The sequence below is a fragment of the Chiloscyllium plagiosum genome, chromosome 41, assembly GCF_004010195.1.
Source record: "Chiloscyllium plagiosum isolate BGI_BamShark_2017 chromosome 41, ASM401019v2, whole genome shotgun sequence".
In the NCBI taxonomy this organism is placed as follows: Eukaryota; Metazoa; Chordata; class Chondrichthyes; order Orectolobiformes; family Hemiscylliidae; genus Chiloscyllium; species Chiloscyllium plagiosum.
In genome coordinates this window covers 15,047,611-15,068,893 of record NC_057750.1, presented here as the reverse complement: position 1 = coordinate 15,068,893, position 21,283 = coordinate 15,047,611, and the positions used below count along the sequence as shown (strand labels likewise).

The window sequence follows — 21,283 nt, the reverse complement described above, 5'->3', positions numbered from 1 at the left end:
AAATCAGTACAATAGTGAAAAATGATGCCAATTCAAAGTTTGTGCGAAGATTTGTAGCTCGGGTGCTCGTTGTTGTGGTTCTGTTCGCCGAGCTGGAAGTTTTTGTTGCAAACGTTTCGTCCTCTGGCTAGGCGACATCATCAGTGCTTGCGAGCCTCCTGCGAAGCGCTTCTTTGATGTTTCCTCCGGTGTTTATAGTGGTCTGTCCCTGCCGCTTCCGGTTGTCAGTTTCAGCTGTCCGCTGTAGTGGTTGGTATATTGGGTCCAGGTCGACAAACACATCGACCTGGACCCAATATACCAACCACTACAGCGGACAGCTGAAACTGACAACCGGAAGCAGCAGGGACAGACCACTATAAACACCGGAGGAAACATCAAAGAAGCGCTTCGCAGGAGGCTCCCAAGCACTGATGATGTCGCCTAGCCAGGGGACGAAACGTTTGCAACAAAAACTTCCAGCTCGGCGAACAGAACCACAACAATGATGCCAATTCACAAGGTAGAAACAGTTTCAGTGGAGGTCAGAAATTACAAAGGAACAAAATTACTGGCAGAAGTAACATATATACCCCTTAACAGTACCTACAGACTATGACAGGGTGTACCAGAGATTTGCAAGAAATATATTGCAATAATCATGATTTTCACATGAATTAGACAAATCAAATTGGCAAAGGTAGTTGCAAAGTTAAATGCATAGGCTACATTCGGAATGATATCTTAAGTGATGAACCTATAGAATATATTATTATTTTAGAAGCTGGGTTCTAACAGTTTTTTTTAATTCTGTGAAGACGTTATTTTTCAAGGGCATTTACTTAGATATGGGTGAAAACAGCATTTTCCAAAAATCATGTGACTTAAGCTAACTGACGAGATACTTGCTGAAAGGTTCACTAAGTTAACCTTTTATGACAGAGAGAGAAAAAGACAGAAAGAGTGAAAGAAAGAAAGAGAGAGAAAGAGAAAGAGAAAAAAAAGAGAAAAAAAAAAGAGAACAAAAGAGAGAAAAGAAAGAGAGAAAAAAGAGAGAAAGAGAGATGGAGAGGCAAGAGGAGATTTACTTCAGCAGACTCATGCAGCAGATGTGTTGTTTAGCAGCTTTAAAGCTGTCAGAGTAATGGGTAAAACCCTAACTTTCTTCCTTTTAGTTCAATGAGAGATGTCATTGAGTTAACCCGTATTAGTGTGTCTTGGGGGAGAGACTAAAAGAATCACATCTGCTGCGGGACGTTGGTGGAAAGAAACATTCAGGTTGTAAGCAAGAAATGAAAGAGTGAAGATGGGTGAAATTTCACTGGGGTGGAGTATCTTTCAGGGTATTGCTGGGGAAAAAAAAATTGTTTTTTTTCTGTTTGCTGCTTATGATAAGTTCTTTCTAAACTGTTTTAAAAATATAGCTGTGTGTGTTTTTTCTATTGTTTAGGGTAAATGAACTTTTACGCTTTAAAATACTTTGGTAGCCTCTTGTAAATATATTCAGTGACAGACTATGAATGCAGAAAAAATTGCAAAAATGAAACTTATGATGTACCAAGCTAGGTTTCCCTCCAGGACACTCCTTGCTCAGTATTATCATCAGCTAAGATCATAACACTTCGAACAATACATCTTGGGATCAAACATTTGGACCTGGTAATGTGTAATGAGACAGGGAGAGTTAAAGACTATTAGTAAAGAATTCTCAAGTTAAGAGTGTTTATAACATGGTTGAATTTCACATCCAGTTTGAGAGTGAGAAGTATGGGTCCAAACTAGCATATTAAAGTTAAGTAAAGGCAATTGCAAGGTATGAAGGTAGCTCTTTAAAGCCAATTGGATAAATAGATTATAAGTAAAATAGCAGAAAGCAATGGCAGACATTTAGGTAGATACTGCATAACTTTCAACAATGATACATCTCATTGAGGACAAACACTTTACTGGAAAGATACACCACCTGTGGCTAACAAAGGAAATTAAGGGTGACATCAACTGAAATGCTACAAAGCATGGTGGTAAGCCAGAGACTGGGAAACATTTAGAAACCAGCAAAGGAATCACAAACAAAAAAAAGAGATGGAAGAATTGAAAACCAGTAAGACATGTAAAAAGACAATAAAAGCTATAAGTATTTACAGAGCAGCTAGTTATTATTGGCCCCCAAAAGAATGAGACTGATGAATTAACAATGGGAAACAAGGCAAGGACAGAGGTTTAAATAATTATTTCATATCTGTCCAAACAGTAGAAGATTGTATGGACGGAGTTTTATATTGCATCTAATCTGTGCTGTACGGGAAATACTTAAATCAGCCACTTACTTATTTCAACACCCTCTGTCTAAACTGCCCAAATCAACACAGACTGTACTTCAGACTAGGGGATTTCCTCATCTTGAAAATTCTCTTGCGGCATTCAGCGTGAATCTTTACTGTAAATTCTAAGCACAAAAACAGAAACACCAGCTGTCTTACACATCCTCGGGCATGTAGTCAATGCATTCCTCGTTATCTCTCTTTCTTTTCCTTATGGTTTCCTCGTTTGGCAGGAAGTAAGCAACAAATTGGTTTCCTTCCTCATCCATCATACCTCTGGGGAGAGAGAGGAAGAGCTACATTTTAGTCTGAACCACATGGAACTTTCCGATTTAACACTGAAGTCAAGAGCTCAAAACTCATAGTCACTGCCTATATTGTCCTAGGTTGATAATTTTGTTACTTACCATTTACACCTCCTCAGGATAAACCGTTAATTTCCTTAAGTTTTTCCATGACCATTTCCTTTTGCATTACATCAAGATTATGTTTGTTGGTTAATCTTCACTGTAACTCATACCACCACCTAGATGTCTGGCTGCTGCCTTCACAACAACATGGGAGGTGAAAGGTCAAGGGGGAGCAAAGTTGACCAGTCAAGGAGGAGCGAAGATAGTAGGAGCTGCAGGTGGTGAGATGTGTGAATAAGGCAACAGGGGGTGTGTATGCGTGTGGGACAATGAGAAGGGGCAAGTGAGGTGAGGAGGGCAGAAGGCATGCCAGGGGTGTGGAGGTAAAGGAGTGGGAGTGGTGATGGGGTGTGTGGGAAGAACCAGAAGTAGAAGGTAACAAAGTGGGGCATGATAGATGATGGGGACAAAATAGATGGGAGGGGGGATTTTGGACATTCGGAGGGGTTTAAAGGGGGTGGCAGACTGGATGAAAAGGTGTAGGAACAAGATGTGCTTACCTGTCACACCCTGCCAAGAGGAACACTTCTAGTTCCCTTGTGCTGATCTGGGTAGGTCCCTGAAAATATAGGGTAGAGGGGTGGGTCTGGGTGGGATGCTCTTTGGAGGGTCGGCGTGGACCCGACGGGCTGAATGGCCTGCTTCCACACTGTAGGAATTCTATGAATTTACTCTCTTCCTGATAACCAGTTTAGCTCTTGGAGGGGGCTAAATGGCAACTCCCTCCCACAGACTGTTTCAGAACTACTGGCTGGAACTACCTCATGGTTCAAAGACACATGGTTCCCAAATTCACACTCAATCAAGTCCAGACATTTGCTGTACCAGGCTCACTATCTGGTACTCATGCACTCCAAGACACTATGTTCAGAAAGAATGCACTTGATTTGCACCTGAAGGACAGTTTGCACCAGGTAATCTATTTTACACAGGGACCACGCACTCTTAAAATATTACTCGATTAGATTAGATTCCCTACAGTATTGAAACAGGCTCTTCAGCCCAACAAGTCCATACCGAACCTCTGAAGAATAACTCACCAGACCCATCTGCCTTGTGCAGATAGGGTTTGAATTTGCCCTCTGGAATCTCTTGTTCTATGGTTCTGGGCGTGGTGAAGTCTGCTGACATTGTCTAGTTTCTTTGGAATCCCATAAACCTCACCTCACAAGCTTGTTTACACTCATCTAATGCCTTTATTCGTTCAATCCACTTTAACGTGATACCACTTTTCCTCATGGCCATAAATGGTTTCTCAATGTTGTTTCTCAGCCCAGCTCCACCATCATTTGAAAGCCAATTGTTGCATATTAAATCGCTTTAACATGGTATCTCCCAATTAGAACTCATGAAGCTCAGAGACTCGTAGCCTCGATACATTAATACCAACAAGTGCTGGCTCCCTGGTTTTTTCACCATCAGTGGGTCAGAGAACCTCACCTGATCATAGCTTGAGACATCATCTCCACAGCACCTGGGCCGGCAATCTCTTTGGGTGCTGGGTCAGAGTCGAATATGACCTGTGCACATGGGTTAATCCACATCTATGGAAATGAGAAGGAGTTGAAGACTTGAAATCATCCTCTACAAAAGTGCTTCTCAAACATTTGTTCTGCTGTGACCCATTTTAAAGCTTCACGCTTGAAAGTTAGAGAGAAAATTAGGTGCCAGGGTTCAAACAGCAAGGATACAGGCGCAGAAAACTGAGACACTTACCTTTCGTAGGTTCCACTGGTGTCAGTGATCATGTCTAAATCACACCCACTGATAGGGGTCCATCTCAAATTAGAGTTTTTGTTGCACAGCTGCTATTGCCGCCATAGAGGCAGAAGACAGAAGGTGGTGCAGGAGGGTTGCTTTTCAGACTGGAGCCTTGTGACCAACAGTGTGCCACAAGGACCGGTGCTGGGTCCACTGTTTTTTGTCATTTATGTAAATGAGTTGGACGTGAACTTAGGATATATGGTTAGTAAGCTTGCAGATGACACTAAAATTGGAGGTGTAGTGGACAGCAAAGAAGATTACCTCAGAGTACAATCTTGGGCCAATGGACTGAGAAGTGGCAGATGGAGTTTAATTTAGATAAATGTGAGGTGCTGCATTTTGGAAAGGCAAACCAGGGCAAGACTTATACAGTTAATGGTAAGGTCCTGGGGTGTGCTGCTAAAAAAAAAAAAGAGACCTTGGAGTGCAGGTTCTTAGCTCCTTGAAAGTAGAGTCGCAGGTAGATAGGATAGTGAAGGTGGTGTTTGGTATGCTTGCCTTTATTGCTACTCAGTGCATTGAGTACTGGGGTCGGGAGGTCATGTTGTGACTGTACAAGACATTGGTTAGGCCACTATTGGAATATTGCGTGCAATTCTGGTCTCCCTGCTATAGGAAGGATGCTGTGAACCTTGGAAGGATTCAGAAAAGATTAACAAGGATGTTGCCACGGTTGGAGGGTTTGAGCTATAGGGAGAGGCTGAATAGGCTGGTGCTGTTTTCCCTGGAATGTCGGAAGCTGAGGGGTGACCTTATAGAGGTTTATAAAATCATGAAGGACATGGTTAGGGTAAAGGAGCAAGGTCCTTTCACCAGGTTGGGAGAGTCCAAAACTACAGGGAATAGGTTTAAGATGAGAGGGGAAAGATTTAAAAGGGACATCAGGGGCAACCCTTTCATGCAGAGGATGATGTGTGTATGGAATGAGCTGCCAGAGGAAGTGGTGGAGGTTGGTACAATTACAATGTTTAAAAGACATCTGGAGGAGTATATGAATAGGAAGGGTTTAGACTGATATGAGCCAAATGCTGGCAAACAGGGATAGATTTATTTAGGATATCTGGATGAGTTGGACCATAGGGTCTGTTTCCGTGCAATTTATCTCTGACTCTATAGAGATTGGCACTCCAAATATTCATCTCATGATTCTAGTGGTGGTCCTGAGCCAACGTTCAGGAACCCTGAACAAACTAAACACTGCAGGATTGCTGGCACTTGTGAACAATGGGCTTCAATTACGATGTAAAGTGCTGGGAGGTTCTGATTGGATGTTTCCGTAGGTCACTGGACTTCTAAATATTCAACTTGGGAGTGACCAACCAAAAATATTTACATTGTTGCAGATCACATAACCTCCCATGCAATGTGTTCTTGACCAAGTGTCAGCTTTATTCAATGGATTCAAGCCCCATTTCAGAACTTCAAACATAATTTCAGCTTGGTGGGGCCGGGGTGCAAAGAGAAATATGAAGGACTAATACATACGGGAGAGGAAGAAACAAAGCATTCAGATCAACGGAGAAACGACAATGGTGAATATACAAAGCGAAATCTTGTGAGTTAGTAGAGAGAAAGGTGGATAATGGCAAGCAGTTTATAAACCATCAGTGTGACAAAATGGAATCACAAATGTTAAGCATGGAAAAAGGCCCCTTACATCTTTATTAAAAGATTCCCAAACTTTTTTGTTATTCACTCAATGGGATGTGGGCTTCTCTGGCTAGGGCAGCATTTATTGCCCATCCCTAAATTGCCAGAGAGCAACCATGGTGTTGTGGGTCTGGAGTTACATGGAGGCCAGACCAGGTAAGCATGGCAGTTTTCTTCCCTCAAACACATTAGTGAACCAGATGGGTTTTTCCCGACAATCAGCAATGGTTCCATGGTCATCATCAGACCCTTAATTCCAGATTCTTCACTGAGTTCAAATTCTACCATCTGCCAGGTCCCCAGAACATTTGTTGAGTTTCTGATGAAAAGTCCAGTGATTATACAACTAGGCCATTGCCTCCCCTAAACTAACACTGTTACCACTCTCGCCTAGACCTTATGATGTAGCAAACATAGATTTTCAAAACATGGTTGGCAAGATTTCTCACAAGAATTTTCTTAGAAAAAAAACATACCAGGGAACAAATGGAAATGTAATTGATTAAACAGACCGTTGGTCATTCAACAAGCAACAGCGTTCATGAAATTAGGTACCACCCATGAATAGCATCAGTCCTAATTAATCTAACTGCTTAGCTCTGTCACCAAAGTCCTGTATCAAACCCAAACTAATCCCATTGCACTGGACTCTCCTGACAGCCCTGTCACAATCCAAATTAAACACACTGCCCCACCCTCACCAACCCCCAAACAACTCTAGGCCTATCTGCCACTGCTTCAAATACTTGGCCTTGAGAGATTAACTGAGTTTCAGAAGACAATCAGGAAGATTTCTCTCACAAGAAAGTTGTCCAAGACGTTTGAGCATATGGAACAAGAGGAATCAGAGGCGCAGGAACAGAAAGCTGGCTGCTTGCCAGAAAAGAGATTATGGGAACGAGGTGCTGCTCGTGAATGGGGATGTGGAGAAGGTGTTTTGAGGCAGAAACTGGCAGCAACGTGGACCTTGCTGTCTATGAGGGTGGTGGAAGCGGAGACAATTGATTCAAAAGGAACTTGGACGGGCACTTGAGAGAAATAAGCTTGTAGGCTCCCCGATCAGAGCAAGGAAATGGGAGCAACAAGTTAGCTTCAGAGTGCTGGCATAAATGTAATGGCCCGAATGGCCTCCTGCTGTGGTGCAGCTGATTCTATGACCCCAGGTGTCGGCCTTAGCCCACATCAGCAACTTGGCTGTTGGCATATGGAGAACAATCTCAAAACGTGATGATGATGGCTGGCGCCATTTATTATCTGATGATAATCTCCTCCATCTCTCCGGCACACCACTCTGTCAAAGCCAACTGGACAAAGTCTCAAATGGAGACAGGCCACTGGGACACAATAATGTTCCAAGATCATGTGCCAACCATTGGAAAAGCTACATCCACAGCCCTTACCTTAAAATCAGGAAACACAGGCATGACTTCCACAGGGGTAACCCGAGGCTTGCTGTAATGTTGAGTGACCTAGAGAGAGAGAGAGAGAGAACAGAGTAAACAACAAATCATCTCTCTGGCTACAAAGTATTGCTGTTGGGCCATTCAGCCCTCAGCTAGAATGTCAGCCCATGAACCGAGTAGTAGAAAGCTCCAAGTTGAACCTTTAACCCGATCTGCCTTCAATAACTGCTGCCATTTGTTGTGACCTGGTTTGGGGGTACCATTTTTATCTGTTCATGGGGTCTGGGTCCTAGTAGCAAGCCTTGCCCTTTACTGCTCTTAAGAAAGAATCAGTGAGCCACGTTCCTGAAGACAATCAAGCAATTACCAGTCAACCGCATTGCTGAGAGTCTAGAAACACATGAACCAGACCAGGTAAGGACAGCAGATTTCTCTCATTGTAGGACGCATCCCGTGAAAGAATCAAGAAGAAACAAAATGTTTAGACCAGTCCTCTAGATCACCAGACCAACAACATCACAATCATGTTTCCATGCTGTACATCTCTATGACTCTATGTGTCACACTCACTCAGGAAACAAACAGTCAACAGATGGTTTATTCCCCAAGGAGAACAACAAGAAGAATATCTTTCACTTCAAAAACTGCAAACCTTTGGAATGGAGTAAACCAGAGAGGTAGTGAAGGCTTCATCAGCGACTATATTTAACACTGGGATAGACGAATATTCTCACATTTCAGGGAATATAGTCATTTAGGAGACATCGGGAAAGTGAGTTGAAAACCAAGATGAGCCATGATTATAATGTATAGTGGAGCAGGCCTGATCTCTGTGTTTTTGTGTAACATCCTTTCAGAGATATACAACAAACCCTGTTGTACATGGCATTGTATGAAGTGGCATCCTAGATAGACCAGTAGCAATGATATATCAGAGACACCAGATGTTTACTGTACTATCCCATTCGATTGTGCTGTCCATGTAGTTGAACGGACACACACACACAATCCGATAGTCAATTTAACACATCTTTGGACTGTAGGAGGAAATTGGAGTGCCCTGACAAAACCCACACAAACATGGACAGAACGTGCAAATTCCACACAGTTGCCAGAGGGTGGAATCGAACCCAGGGTGCTGGCACTGAGGCAGCAGTGCTAACTGCTGAGCCAGTGTGCCTGCCTTGTCAGTTGAAGGTGTGATCGAGAAGGGTCTCCGCCAGTAAGTTTTATTTTAGGCAAAGTTGCATTATTATTTAAATGATTTATGGTGTAAATAAAGTATAACATTGATTTGTATATCCCCTGAATTATGTTTCTATTACTGAATGTGTGTTTTTACATTGATTGAGTAGACTTCTTGATTATCTGGAATATATGATTAATCAGCACACTCCTGGTCCCATAGCTGCTGGTTAATAGTTTGAATACTCTCTTACAGGGAGGGCTTTTTAATTTGGTATACCCATGAGCATGGAAAAGAACAAAGGTAGAGTTTAGGAAAACAACTGGGTGATATAACTGATGTGATGCAGGGAGGGGCAATGGGACAGCAACCCTCAGGTTGCAGGAGAGTGGTGGCCCAAAGCTATGTCTGAATGGGATCTGTTCCCATTGGTGGGAATTATTTTTATTACCTCTTTATTCGCATCCACGAATGTCTTTTCAATTGCTGCGATCTGGCTGTCTCTGTCTTTGTAAATCTCCTCCTCTGTGAATTGCTGTTTGACAGACACACCGATTCTGATTTCGGAGAGAGAGGTTTTAAAGAGGAGACGTTCACAGAACTGGTGCAAGTTACACCCCGAAGCACAGAAACAACATCAATACTACATGCACCTCCTGTCCAATTCTCAATAAAAAGGTCTAAACTAAAACTGCAAGTAGTTTGCAATATTCTGCAGCACAATGGAATAACAGTGGCTTTAGGACATGTCATTCAGCCTGGTAACTTGCAGAATTGAACTCAGTCCCTAACAGCCTGGGTTCAAAATCTAACACAGTAGCAGGGATCTCAGAGAAACAAAACTGGAAGTGGTAACTACAGAACTACCGGAGGGAGCTGCTGTTTTCCTAGCTTCAGGAAGAAACCAGTGAGCACTGGAAATATTGGTGAGGGAAAAGCTGCCACATGGGACTGGCTGCTCAGATTCAGAACATTCTGGAGCCCCTGTCTGTTATTACCTCCCCAGCTGCTTCTCTGATTCCATCTCACTAAAGTGAATTTAATTCTTTTAAAAATTCTTTCATGGGCGTTGCTGGCGAGGCCTAGCATTTACTGCCCATCCCTGATTGCTCAGACAGCAATTAAGAGTGAACCACATAGCTGTCTGTGGGTCTGGAGTCACATATAGGCCAGACCAGGTAAGGATGACAGATTTCCTTCCTTAAAAGGACATTAGCGAAACAGATGGGTTTTTCTGACAATCAACCCAGGGTCGTCATTAAGACTCTTAATTCTAGATTTTCTTTTTATTGTGTTCAAATTCCACCGCCTACCATGATGGGAGTTGAACCTGGGTCCCCAGAACATTACCTGGGTCTCTGGATGAATCTAATCTAGCGATAATACCACTAGGCCCCCCGAACCTATATTCACTTTAAAATGATTTAAAGGCAACATTTTAACTGACATCTCTTGACACTCAGTCAGCTGTAAGCAAAGGCAAAGCCTCAAATTGAGGGAGGCCTCCCTAATATAAACATACACCCCTCGCAAACATTCTACAAGAGTTATAGTCCCATGCCACTTACTTGACTTCTGGCTTCTCGTTGGAGATGCCGTATCGGTTGAATTCTGTGGAGATGTATTCAGTTTTTCTCATCCATGGCACCACCTTTGCATGTTGCTGTGAACTGAACCGAAAGATGCACAGTTTATAACACAAAGGGAACACTGCTCAATTACAACTAGCTCTAGGTCACCCCCATACAACCCCACCCCAGTTATTCTTGTTGAATCCTGTGCCCCCCCAAAACCCAGTCAATCTCCAACTGTCCCACCACCCCGGTTACTCCTAGCTTGCACCAATGGGGCCCTGATCATTTCTGGCCAGCACCAACTTGGCCCCTGTCGCTCATGATCAGCACTGACTGTCTCCTGGTTATTCTTGTGAATTTGATAATTCCCCAGTCCTCGCCAGTGTTATACAGTCAGAGTTATACAGCACAGCAACAGGCCCTTTGGTCCACACTGCCCACACCAAACTAGTCACATTTGCCAGTACGGCCCATATCCTTCTAAACCATTCCTATTCGTGTATCTATCCAAATATGTTGTAACTGTACCTACACCCACCATTCTGACTAGCAGTTCATTCCACATACAAACCACACTCTGTGTGAAACTGTTGCCCATCAGGTCCCTTGTAAATCTTTCTCCTCTCACTTTAAAAACATGCCTGCTGGTTTTGAACTCCCCCACCCTAGGGAAGACCTTTGCTATTCACCTTATCTATGCCCTTCATGATTTTATAAACCTCTATAAGGTAACCGCTCAACCTCCTACGTTCCAGTAAAACAAGTCCCAGCCTCTCTTTATAACTCAAACTCTCCAGGCCCAACAATATCCTGTTAAATCTTCTCTGACCCCTCTCCAATTTAATAATATCCTTCCAACAGTAGGGTGACCAGGACTATATACAGTATACCTGAAGAGGCTTAACCGATGTCTTGTACAACCTCAACATAACATCCCCATTCCTATACTCAAAGGCCTGAGAAAGGAAGGAAAGCATGCTTAGTACCTTCTCAATCATCCTGTCTACCTGTGATGAAACCTTCAAAGAATTATTAGATTAGATTACTTACAGTGTGGAAACAGGCCCTTCGGCCCAACAAGTCCACACCGACCCGCCGAAGCGCAACCCACCCATTCCCCTACATTTACCCCTTTACCTAACACTACGGGCAATTTGGCATGGCCAATTCACCTGACCTGCACATCTTTGGACTGTGGGAGGAAACCGGAGCACCCGGAGGAAACCCACGCAGACACGGGGAGAATGTGCAAACTCCACACAGTCAGTCGCCTGAGTCTGGAATTGAACCCGGGTCTCTGGCGCTGTGAGGCAGCAGTGCTAACCACTGTGCCACCGTGCCTGAACCCCTAGGTCTCTCTGTTTGACACGTCCCAGGGCCCTACCATTAACTGTGTAAGTACAAGATACCATGCAAGAACTGTAAAAAAACACTACATCGGACAAACGAGCAGGAAACCTACCACCAGGATACATGAACACCAACTGGCCACCAAAAGACCCGACCCACTATCACTAATTTCTACACACACAGACAAAGAAGGACACCACTTTGACTGGGACAACACACACACCCTAGGACAGGCAAAATAAAAACATGCACTAGAATTCTTAGAGGCCTGGCATTCTAACCAGAACTCCATCAAAAAACACATCGATTTAGATCCTAGCTACCTTCCCTTGAAAAAAAGAACCGGAAATGACATCACCCACTTTGAAAAGAAACCAAGACTTATAAATAGAGAGGAGGGACATACCACCAGCGCTTCACCAGAGACTCTCACTGATGTTACCTAGTCATGGTGACGAAACGTCTGAAAGCAAACCTTCAAGCTCAGCAAGCGAACTTACAGATGTACAAGCTCAGCCTTTGTTTGTTTTACCAAAATGCAATACCTCCCATTTATCCAAATTAAACTCCACCTGCCACTCCTCAGCCTAGTGACCCAATTGATCAAGATCCCTTTGTAATCTTAGATAATCTTCTTCACTGGCGACTGTGCCACCAACTTTGGTGCCAACTGTAAACTTACTAACAATGCCTCCTATATTCTCATCCAAACTGTTTAGAAAAATGACAAACAAAAGAGGATCCAGCACCAATTCCTGTGGTGGTCATGAACCTCCAGTCCAAATATCAACCGTCCACCACCTCCCTGTGTCCCCTACCGTCAAGCCAATTTTGTATTCAATTGGCAAACTCTCTGAATCCCACGTGAGCTAACTTTACTAATTAGTTTACCATGCAGAACCTTGTTTTACTAAAGTCCAATGTCTACTGCTCTGCCCTCAATAAGCTTTTTGGTTACATCCTGAAAAAAACTCAATCAAGCTGGTGAGAGATGATTCCCCATGCACAAAGTCTTGCTGGCCAATACTAATCAGCCCTTGCCTCTCCAAATGCATGTATATCTTATCTCTGAGAATCTCCTCCAACAATTTACCTACCACTGATTTTAGATTCTGATCTATAATTCACAGGTTTCTCCTTACAGCCGTTCTTTAATAATGGCACAACATTAGCCCACACTCCAGTTCTCCAGCACTACTCCTGTGGCTGTAGATGACATAAATCTCTCTGCTAGGGGCCCTGAAATTTCTTTTCTAACTTCCCACAACGTCCTGGGATACATTTGATCAGGTATCAGAGATATAACCACCTTTATGATTTTTAAGATCTCCAGCTCTTGTGTGATACGGACTGTTTTCAAGACATCAATACTTATTTCCCTGAAATTCCTAGCCTCCATTTCTTCTAGCTGTCTCCCGAATAGTCTTGGCCAGTATTGATAACGCCCCAGACACCCATGGTCAGCACTGAGTGCTGCCACACCACTCTCCCACGTCTACAGTCTTCATGTCCAACCAACACTGCCTGGCAACCAGTTCCTCCCTACGGTCATTCCTAACCGGCAATGAACATACCCTTCTGTCACTCTCATCCATTGTTGACTGTCTGTGCTCAGCCACTCCTAGTCAATGCCAACAGGCACCCAGTTGCTCCCATCTAATGCTACAGATGGATTTCTGATCACTCACCGTTTTGAACTCGATGGTGCCTGAATTTCCTCTTCAAGTAGCTTCTCGTCTGCAATATCAAGGATGACTGTGGAGAGGAAGTGACATCGTCAGGGGACAGCAGTGCTGGTCAAACACCAGGGAGCTAAAGCATTCAGAATAATGGGGAAAACAAGCGCTACGCTTAAATTGGCCAAGACTTGATGTGCAACTGGAAAAGGGATGGCACTCCAGGTTTGTTTCTGCCAGTCAGCTCAGAACGAAGAAGGGTTGGACAAACTGGGCTTGTATCCACTGGAGTTGGAAGAGGTGACTTGATTGCAACATACAAGACGATGAGGGGTCTCGACAGGGTGCAGATGGAAAGATTGCTTCCTGATGTGGGAGAACCTAGAACCAAGGGTCAATATTTTAAAAAAATAAGGGGGTGGGTCACCCATTTAATGTTAAAAATCACACAACACCAGGTTATAGTCCAACAGGTTTATTTGGAAGCACTAGCTTTTGGAGCGCTGCTCCTTCATCAGGTGTTTGTGGATTAGCGCTCTGAAAGCTAGTGTTGGACTATAACGTGGTGTTGTGTGATTTTTAACTTTGTACACCCCAGTCCAATACCAGCACCTCCAAACCATGTCACCCCTTTAAGACAGAGATTAGGAAAACCAGGCAGTGGAAGTTGCATCATTGAATCTTTTTAAGGCAAAGGGAGATAGATTCTTGCTAAGCAAGGTGGTGATAGGTTTTCAGGGTTGGCAGGAATGTGGAATCATCTGATCAGCCTTGACCTTACTGCAGGGCAGAGCAAACTCAAAGGGGCTAAATAGCTACTCCTGCTTCCAATTGGTATGACGCAGCAAGGACTAATTTCACAATTATGCAGGGTCACAGTGACGTGGCATTAAAGGTTGAACATTACGCTGGCTGACTGACAATGCCGCAGGTCTGTCCAAGAACAACACAGTTTTGATCTGATAATTTACGAGTGTAAAATATGTTTTCTTTTCTACTATAAAAGGAACTAAGAAAGATCTATGCAGATTCCCTAGCTCATGCTGCATATTGTTTAAGTTCAACCATTGCAGAGCTAACATTCATGACATTTCCCAAGGAACGGGACCTTCATGTAATAAGTGAAAACGGAATTATTAAATATCACCACTTCGCTAAATTATTCCGTCTAATCCTCTATAGTTTATTCCAGCCTGAGTTTGTGTAATTAAAAGTTTGGACACAGTCTGAGCATGGTGCTATCAGCTTACAGGATACTACAACATTCCCATGTGAATAGAAAGATTTAGTCAGAACATCATGAACAATTTATAACCACTGGGGTAACAATCAGCTCCCTGCTTCCATCAGGCACAGAAAGACCCAGATTTCAGATTACAAGGGATGCAGTCTGCTTGTAAGAATGCTTCTAGTGCGAATAAACATGCAATCGGCCTAGAGTTTAAATAAATTGAATTACAGTTTAGAGGAATGAGAGATGACCTTATTCAAACATGAATCTTGAGGGGATTTAATGAGGCAATGTGGAGAGGATGCTTCCCCTTATTTCATTGGTGGTGGTGGTGGGAAAGAGCCTAGATCCAGGAAGTACAGTTTGAAAATTAACACTCTCCTTAGCGAGTTCTGAAAAGATTTGTAGCTCAGGTTGAGGTTGCAAATGTAGGTTTGCTCGCTGAGCTGGAAGGTTCATTTTCAGACGTTTCCTTGGAAACCCAAACATATAAATAGAAAGCGGGCTACACCACTAGTGCTTCATTCGGAGGCTCACTGAAGATTTTACCTAGTATGGTGACGAAACATCTGAAATGAACCTTCCAGCTCAGCGAGCAAACCTACATCTAGGATTCTCCTTTTTAATGCTAAGGTAAGGATTTTTCTTTTCTTCTCAGAAGGTCAGTCTGTGGAATTCTCTTTCGCAGATGACAAAGGAGGCCGGTTCATGAAATATATTCAAGGTTGAGGCAGACAGATTTGTTAATCAACAACGGAGTCAACGGTGATGGGGCATGAACAGGAGGCAGACTTGAGGTTATGATCAGATCCATCATTTAGCAGAGCAGAATTGAAGGGCTGAATGGTCTACTTAGACTCCTAATTGTTTCGGTGCAAGAACCTCAAAGTAGAATAGTGAATGACTGCTGCCAGAGAGTGGGAGCCAGAGGACAAAGTGCAAGAACAGAGGATCAGGGACAACAGCGTGATGACAGGAGCAATTCAGAACTTAATAAACATATCACTAAAGCAGCTGAGTTACACGGAACAGTGTTGAAGCAGACCTTACCATTGTTATCAATCCGGTAAGTATCAGGATTGATGAGGTCAATCACGACTCCCAGATCTGGTTCAGTTAACAACTCATGTTTGTGTTGTTTCTCAAGGGAGGTAGCTTTATACTGTACAAATCTGTGGAAATATGCAAGATAAGGAGTTCAGAGTTGTCATCGAATCATACAACAAAATTGCAAAAGAGACAATCTATTCAAATCTGCAGTGACTCTTCTAAAGATAAATTCCTCCATCCATATTAAATTCTTTTTAAACACTACAATCAAATCTGTATCATCTCTCTATCAGGTAATGCATTCCAAATCCTCATGCGAGGAAGTTTTTCCTGGTCCTGCTGAGCTTTTCCACCACTCTCTTCATTTCAAATCTCCAGCACACACAGGGATTTTTTTATATTTTATGTTCTCTGGAGGACTATTAGCTTCTTACACAATGGTTACTCCCATGTTAGAGTAGAATATGTCAGCCATTGTAGGCGTCCTCTTTCAAGTGAAAAATTACAACTAAAGTCCTGAGTGTGGCCAACTACAGCCAACCTTTCAGGTCCATGGAAAATGCCAGCTGGGACCAACGTCGAGGGAGTACCCTAACAGAGATCAGAACATTTCGTAAACACTGACACATATTGTTGAAATGTCCAGAATCCAAGAGACCCATGATCACCAGGCGAGCCACTACCATCTGAAACATGGATTGGTCAGAGCCATCATTACACAGGGCACAGTCTGAGAACGAGGGCCAAACTGTTCAGGAGAAATATTGGGAAGCACTTCTGCACACAAACGGTAGCACAGACCATATGATAATAACAGCAAAATTCGGCCTATCGATTTCTGCTCTACCATTCGAGCATGGCTGATAGGTTTCTCAACACCATTCACCTACTTTCTCCCCAAAACCCTGAATAAATCTGCCTGAATAAATCCTCTTCATTTCAGTTTTAAAGGATCACCCTTCACTTTGAAGCTAAGCCTTCTTTGACTAGTGGAAATATCTTGTCCACATCCACTCTACCCAGAACTCTTATATTCTTTAAGTATCAATCAGTTCCCCCCTCATCCTTCTAATCTCCATCAAGTAAAAACCTAGAGTCCACACCCCCCTTCATAGGACAAGTCCTTCATTGCAGTGATTATTCTTGCAAATCTCCTCTGGACCCCCTTCAAGTCCAGCACATTCTTCCTTAAATATGGGGCCCAAAACTGCTCACAATATTCCAAAACCAGCCTGACTCAAGGCTTATACAGCCTCAGCAGTACATCCCTGCTCTTGTATTCTAGTTCTCTTGAAATGAATGCTAACATTGCATGCGTCTTCCTAACTGCCAGCTGAGCCTGTGGTTAACCTTAAGAGAATCTTGATCCAGGATGCCGAAACTGCCTTTGTGCTTCAGATTTCTAAAGCCTTTCCCCATTTAAAAAATAGTCTATGCTCCTAAGCTTCCTAAAATAAATACATAATCTCACACTTGCCCACATTGTATTCCATTTGCCACTTCTTTGCCCACTCTTCTACCGTGTCCAAGTCCTTCTGCAGCCTCCCCGCTTCCTCAGCACTGCCTGCCCCCCCCATCTATCTTTGTGTCATCCGTAAATTTAACAACAATGCCCTCAGTTCCTTTAGCCAGATCGTTAATGCATAATGTGAAGAGATCCCTGCGGAACTCCTTTGGCTGCCATCCTGAACAAGACCCCTTCATACACACTCGCTGTCTTCTGCCAGTCAGCCATTTCCCTATCCATGCCAGTACCTTGCCCCTCACGTTATGAGCTCTTTTCCTATTTTGCAGCCTTCTGTGTGGCACTTTGACTAAGGCCTTCTGGAAATTCACGTGGATATGCTGACCGGTTCTTCTTTGTTTGACTTGCTTGTTACCTTCTCAGAGAATTCGATAGATTTGTCAGGCATGACCTCCCCTTGATGAAGCCGTGCTGACTCAGCCTTATTTGACCATGCACTTCCAAGTACTCCACAATTTCAATTTTAATAATGGACTCCAAAATCTTACCAACAACCAAGGTCAGGCCAACTGGCCTACAATTCCTCGCCTTCTGCTGACATTACTTCTGAAACAGGGGTGCTAAATTAGCCACTTCTGAATCCTCTGGGAGCGTTCCTGACTCCAGTAGTTCCTGACAAATCACCTCTAATGCCTCCGAAATTTTGTCAATTATCTCCTTCAGAACCCTGGGTGTCATCCATCCAGTCCAGATGATTTATCCACCTTCAGACCTTCCAGCTTCCTCAGCACTTTCTCCTTAGTGATGACCACTACACTCACCTCTGCCCCTCTCGAAGTTCTGGTATACTGCTGGTGTCTTCCACTGTGAAGACTGATGTGAAGTACCTATTCAGTTCCTCTGCCATTTCTATACTCCCCCATTACTACTTCTCCAGCCTCATTTTCCAGTGGTTCAATGTTCACTCTTGCCTCTCTCTTACCTTTTATATATCTAAAATCAAAACTCTTGAAATCTTCTTTTATATTACTAGCTGGCTTACGCTCATATTTCATCTTCTCCTCCCTTATTGCTTTCTTAATTATCCTCTGCTGGTTTTTAACGGCTTCCTAATCCTTTGGTTTCCCACTAACCTTCACCACATTGTTTATTCTTTCTTTTGTTTTTACGCTGTTCCTGACTTCCCATGGTTGCCTCATCCTCCTCTGAGTATGTTTTTTCTTCCTTGTGATAAATTTCTGTTATGCCTCCCACATTACTACCAGAAACTCCTGCCATTGCTCCTCCATCATCTTTCCTGCTAGCTGTCCTTCCAATTAATTCTGGACAGCTCATGTCTTTGTAGTTTCCTTTACTCAATTGTTAAAAAAAAAAATCACACAATGCCAGGTTATAGTCAAACAGGTTCATTTGGAATTACTAGCTTTCAAAGCTCTGCTTCTTCATCAGGTGGTTGTGGAGCCGAACCATAAGACACAGGCTTTATAGCAACAGGATTGCAGTGTCATTGAATGTAATGTTAAACACATTTAACTTAAGTCTCTCATCTTTTATAATGACCACGTGAGCTTCTGTTCCTTCATATGTAACCGAAACTAACACGGTCATTCTTAAATTTACTATTACATTCAATGACACTACAATCCTGTTGCTATAAACTCTGTGTCTTATGCTTCTGCTCCACAACCACCTGATGAAGGAGCAGCGCTCTGAAAGAAAGTGATTCCAAATAAACCTGTTGGACTATAACCTGGTGTAGTGTGATTTTTAACTTTGCCCACCCCAGTCCAACACCGGCACCTCAAATCATTACTCGATTTTAATACTGTTACATCTGATTCAGATCCTCCCTCAAATTGCAGAGTGAATTCTGTTATATGATAATCACTGCCCCCTAGGGGTTCCTTCACCTTATGTTCTCTCATCAAGTCTGCCTCATTGCACATCACCAAATCCAGAATTGCTGTTCCCTAATGGGCTTTACCACAAGCTGCTCCATAAAACCATCTCGTAGACATTCCACAAATTTCTTTTCTTGGAATCTGTGACCAGCCTGATTTTCCCAGTCCATCTGCACATTGAAATCTCCCATATTTAGTGCAACACATGCCTTTTATTTTCTGACTACTGGTAAAGGTCATGTACACAACTCGCATCACGGCCTTTTTTGCTTTGTGAATCCTCAACCCTACCCACACAGTTTCGATGCCTTCCAATCCAATATCATTTCTTGCTAACAAGGCAACCCCATTCTGTCTGCCAGATGCCTGTCCTTTCAATAGGATATGTATCACTGAGTCATACAGCATGGAAACAGGCCCTTCTGTCCAACCAGTCCATGCCAAACATAATCTCAAACTAAACTAATCCCACCCGCCCCATATCCCTCCAAACCCCTTCCTATTCATGAACTTATCCAAATGTCTTTTAAACTTGCAATTGCACCCACATCCACCACTTCCTCAGGAAATTCATTCCCTGTGTAAAAAATTTGCTCATGTATTTTTTAAACCTTTCTCCTCTCAATTTAAAAATGTGCCACCTTATCTTGACATCCCCCATCCTGGGGAAAAGACACCTACCATTAACTCTCTCAATGCCCCTCATTATCTTATAAACTTCTATCAGTCGCCTCTCAAGCTCCTGTGCTCCAATGAAAAATGTCCCAGCTTATTCAGCCTTTCTTTATAACTCAAACCTTCCCTGTCCGGCAAAATCCTGGTAAATCTCTGCTGAAACCTCTTCAGATAGATCAGATTCCCTACAGTGTGGAAACAGGCCCTTTGTCCCAACCAGTCCACACCGACCCCCCGAAGAGTAACCCACCCAGACCCATTTCCCTCTGACTAATGCACCTAACACTCTGGGCAATTTAGCATGGCCAATTCATCTAACCTGCACATCTTTGGACTGTGGGAGGAAACCGGAGCACCCGGAGGAAACCCACGAAGATAATAATATCCTTCCTATAAATGTAATTGTAAATTGTTAATTAATATCTTTAAATAATGCATTTCCAAATTAGAAGCTTTATAGTACACATAGTCTAGCTTAGGATCCTGATTATAAGCCTGGACTCCTTAAATCTGCATTCCTTCCTGAGAAAAAAATCAATTAAATTGCTAAATTAGAATAACTTCTATTATACTCAAAATTGTTCTTCACAAATACAACTAGTATTTTTCCTCCAAATTACTCTTCAGTTGCAATTACAACACAGTCAAAAATTTGAACAGTGCTGCAACTTAAGGGAATTTATATTTGCCAGGAATTGGTGTTGGAGAGACTGTTAGGTCTGAAGGTTGATAAGTCGCCAGGGCCTGATGGTCTACATCCCAGGGTACTGAAGGAGGTGGCTCGAGAAATCGTGGATGCGTTGGTGATTATTTTTCAGAGTTCGATAGATTCGGGATCAGTTCCTGCGGATTGGAGGGTGGCTAATGTTGTACCACTTTTTAAGAAAGGTGGGAGAGAGAAAGCAGGAAATTATAGACCAGTTAGTCTGACCTCAGTGGTGGGAAAGATGCTGGAGTCTATTATAAAGGATGAAATTACGACACATCTGGATAGCAGTAACAGCACAGGTCAGAGTTAGTATGGATTTATGAAGGGGAAATCATGCTTGACCAATCTTCTTGAATTTTTTGAGGATGTAACTATGAAGTTGGACGAGGGAAATCCAGTAGATGTAGTGTACCTGAACTTTCAGAAAGCTTTTGATAAAGTCCCAAATAGGAGGTTAGTGAGCAAAATTAGGGCACATGGTTTGGGGGCAAAGTACTAACTTGGATTGAAAGTTGGTTGGCTGACAGGAAACAAAGAGTAGTGATAAACGGCCCCATTACGGAATGGCAGGCACTGACCAGTGGGGTACCGCAGGGACCATTTACAATATATGTTAATGATATAGAAGATGGTATCAGCAACAACATTAGCAAATTTGCTGATGATACAAAGCTGGGTGGCAGGGAGAAAAGTGATGAGGATGTTAGGAGATTACAGAGTGACCTGGACAAGTTAGGTGAGTGGGAAGATGCATGGCAGATGCAGTTTAATGTGGATAAATGTATGGTTATCCACTTTGGTAGCAAGAACAGGAAGGCAGACTACTACCTCAATGGAATCAATTTATGTAAAGGGGCAGTACAGAGAGATCTGGGTGTTCTTGTACACCAGTCAATGAAAGCAAGCATGCAGGTACAGCAGATAGTGAAGAAGGCTAAT

General features: G+C 43.0%; 1 protein-coding gene across 1 annotated transcript in view; it reads right to left on the bottom strand.

Moving 5' to 3' along the window:
* Nucleotides 1–21,283, bottom strand: part of paf1 (PAF1 homolog, Paf1/RNA polymerase II complex component) — a 38,660-nt gene that overhangs the window by 8,192 nt on the left and 9,185 nt on the right. Inside the window, exons 4-10 of the mRNA XM_043680996.1 lie at nucleotides 15,595–15,716; nucleotides 13,326–13,392; nucleotides 10,282–10,383; nucleotides 9,165–9,270; nucleotides 7,525–7,593; nucleotides 4,151–4,254; nucleotides 2,460–2,576 (exon numbers count right to left, since the gene is read on the bottom strand). Coding sequence (XP_043536931.1) covers nucleotides 2,460–2,576; nucleotides 4,151–4,254; nucleotides 7,525–7,593; nucleotides 9,165–9,270; nucleotides 10,282–10,383; nucleotides 13,326–13,392; nucleotides 15,595–15,716 — 687 coding nt within the window. The remainder of the gene's footprint in view (nucleotides 1–2,459; nucleotides 2,577–4,150; nucleotides 4,255–7,524; nucleotides 7,594–9,164; nucleotides 9,271–10,281; nucleotides 10,384–13,325; nucleotides 13,393–15,594; nucleotides 15,717–21,283) is intronic.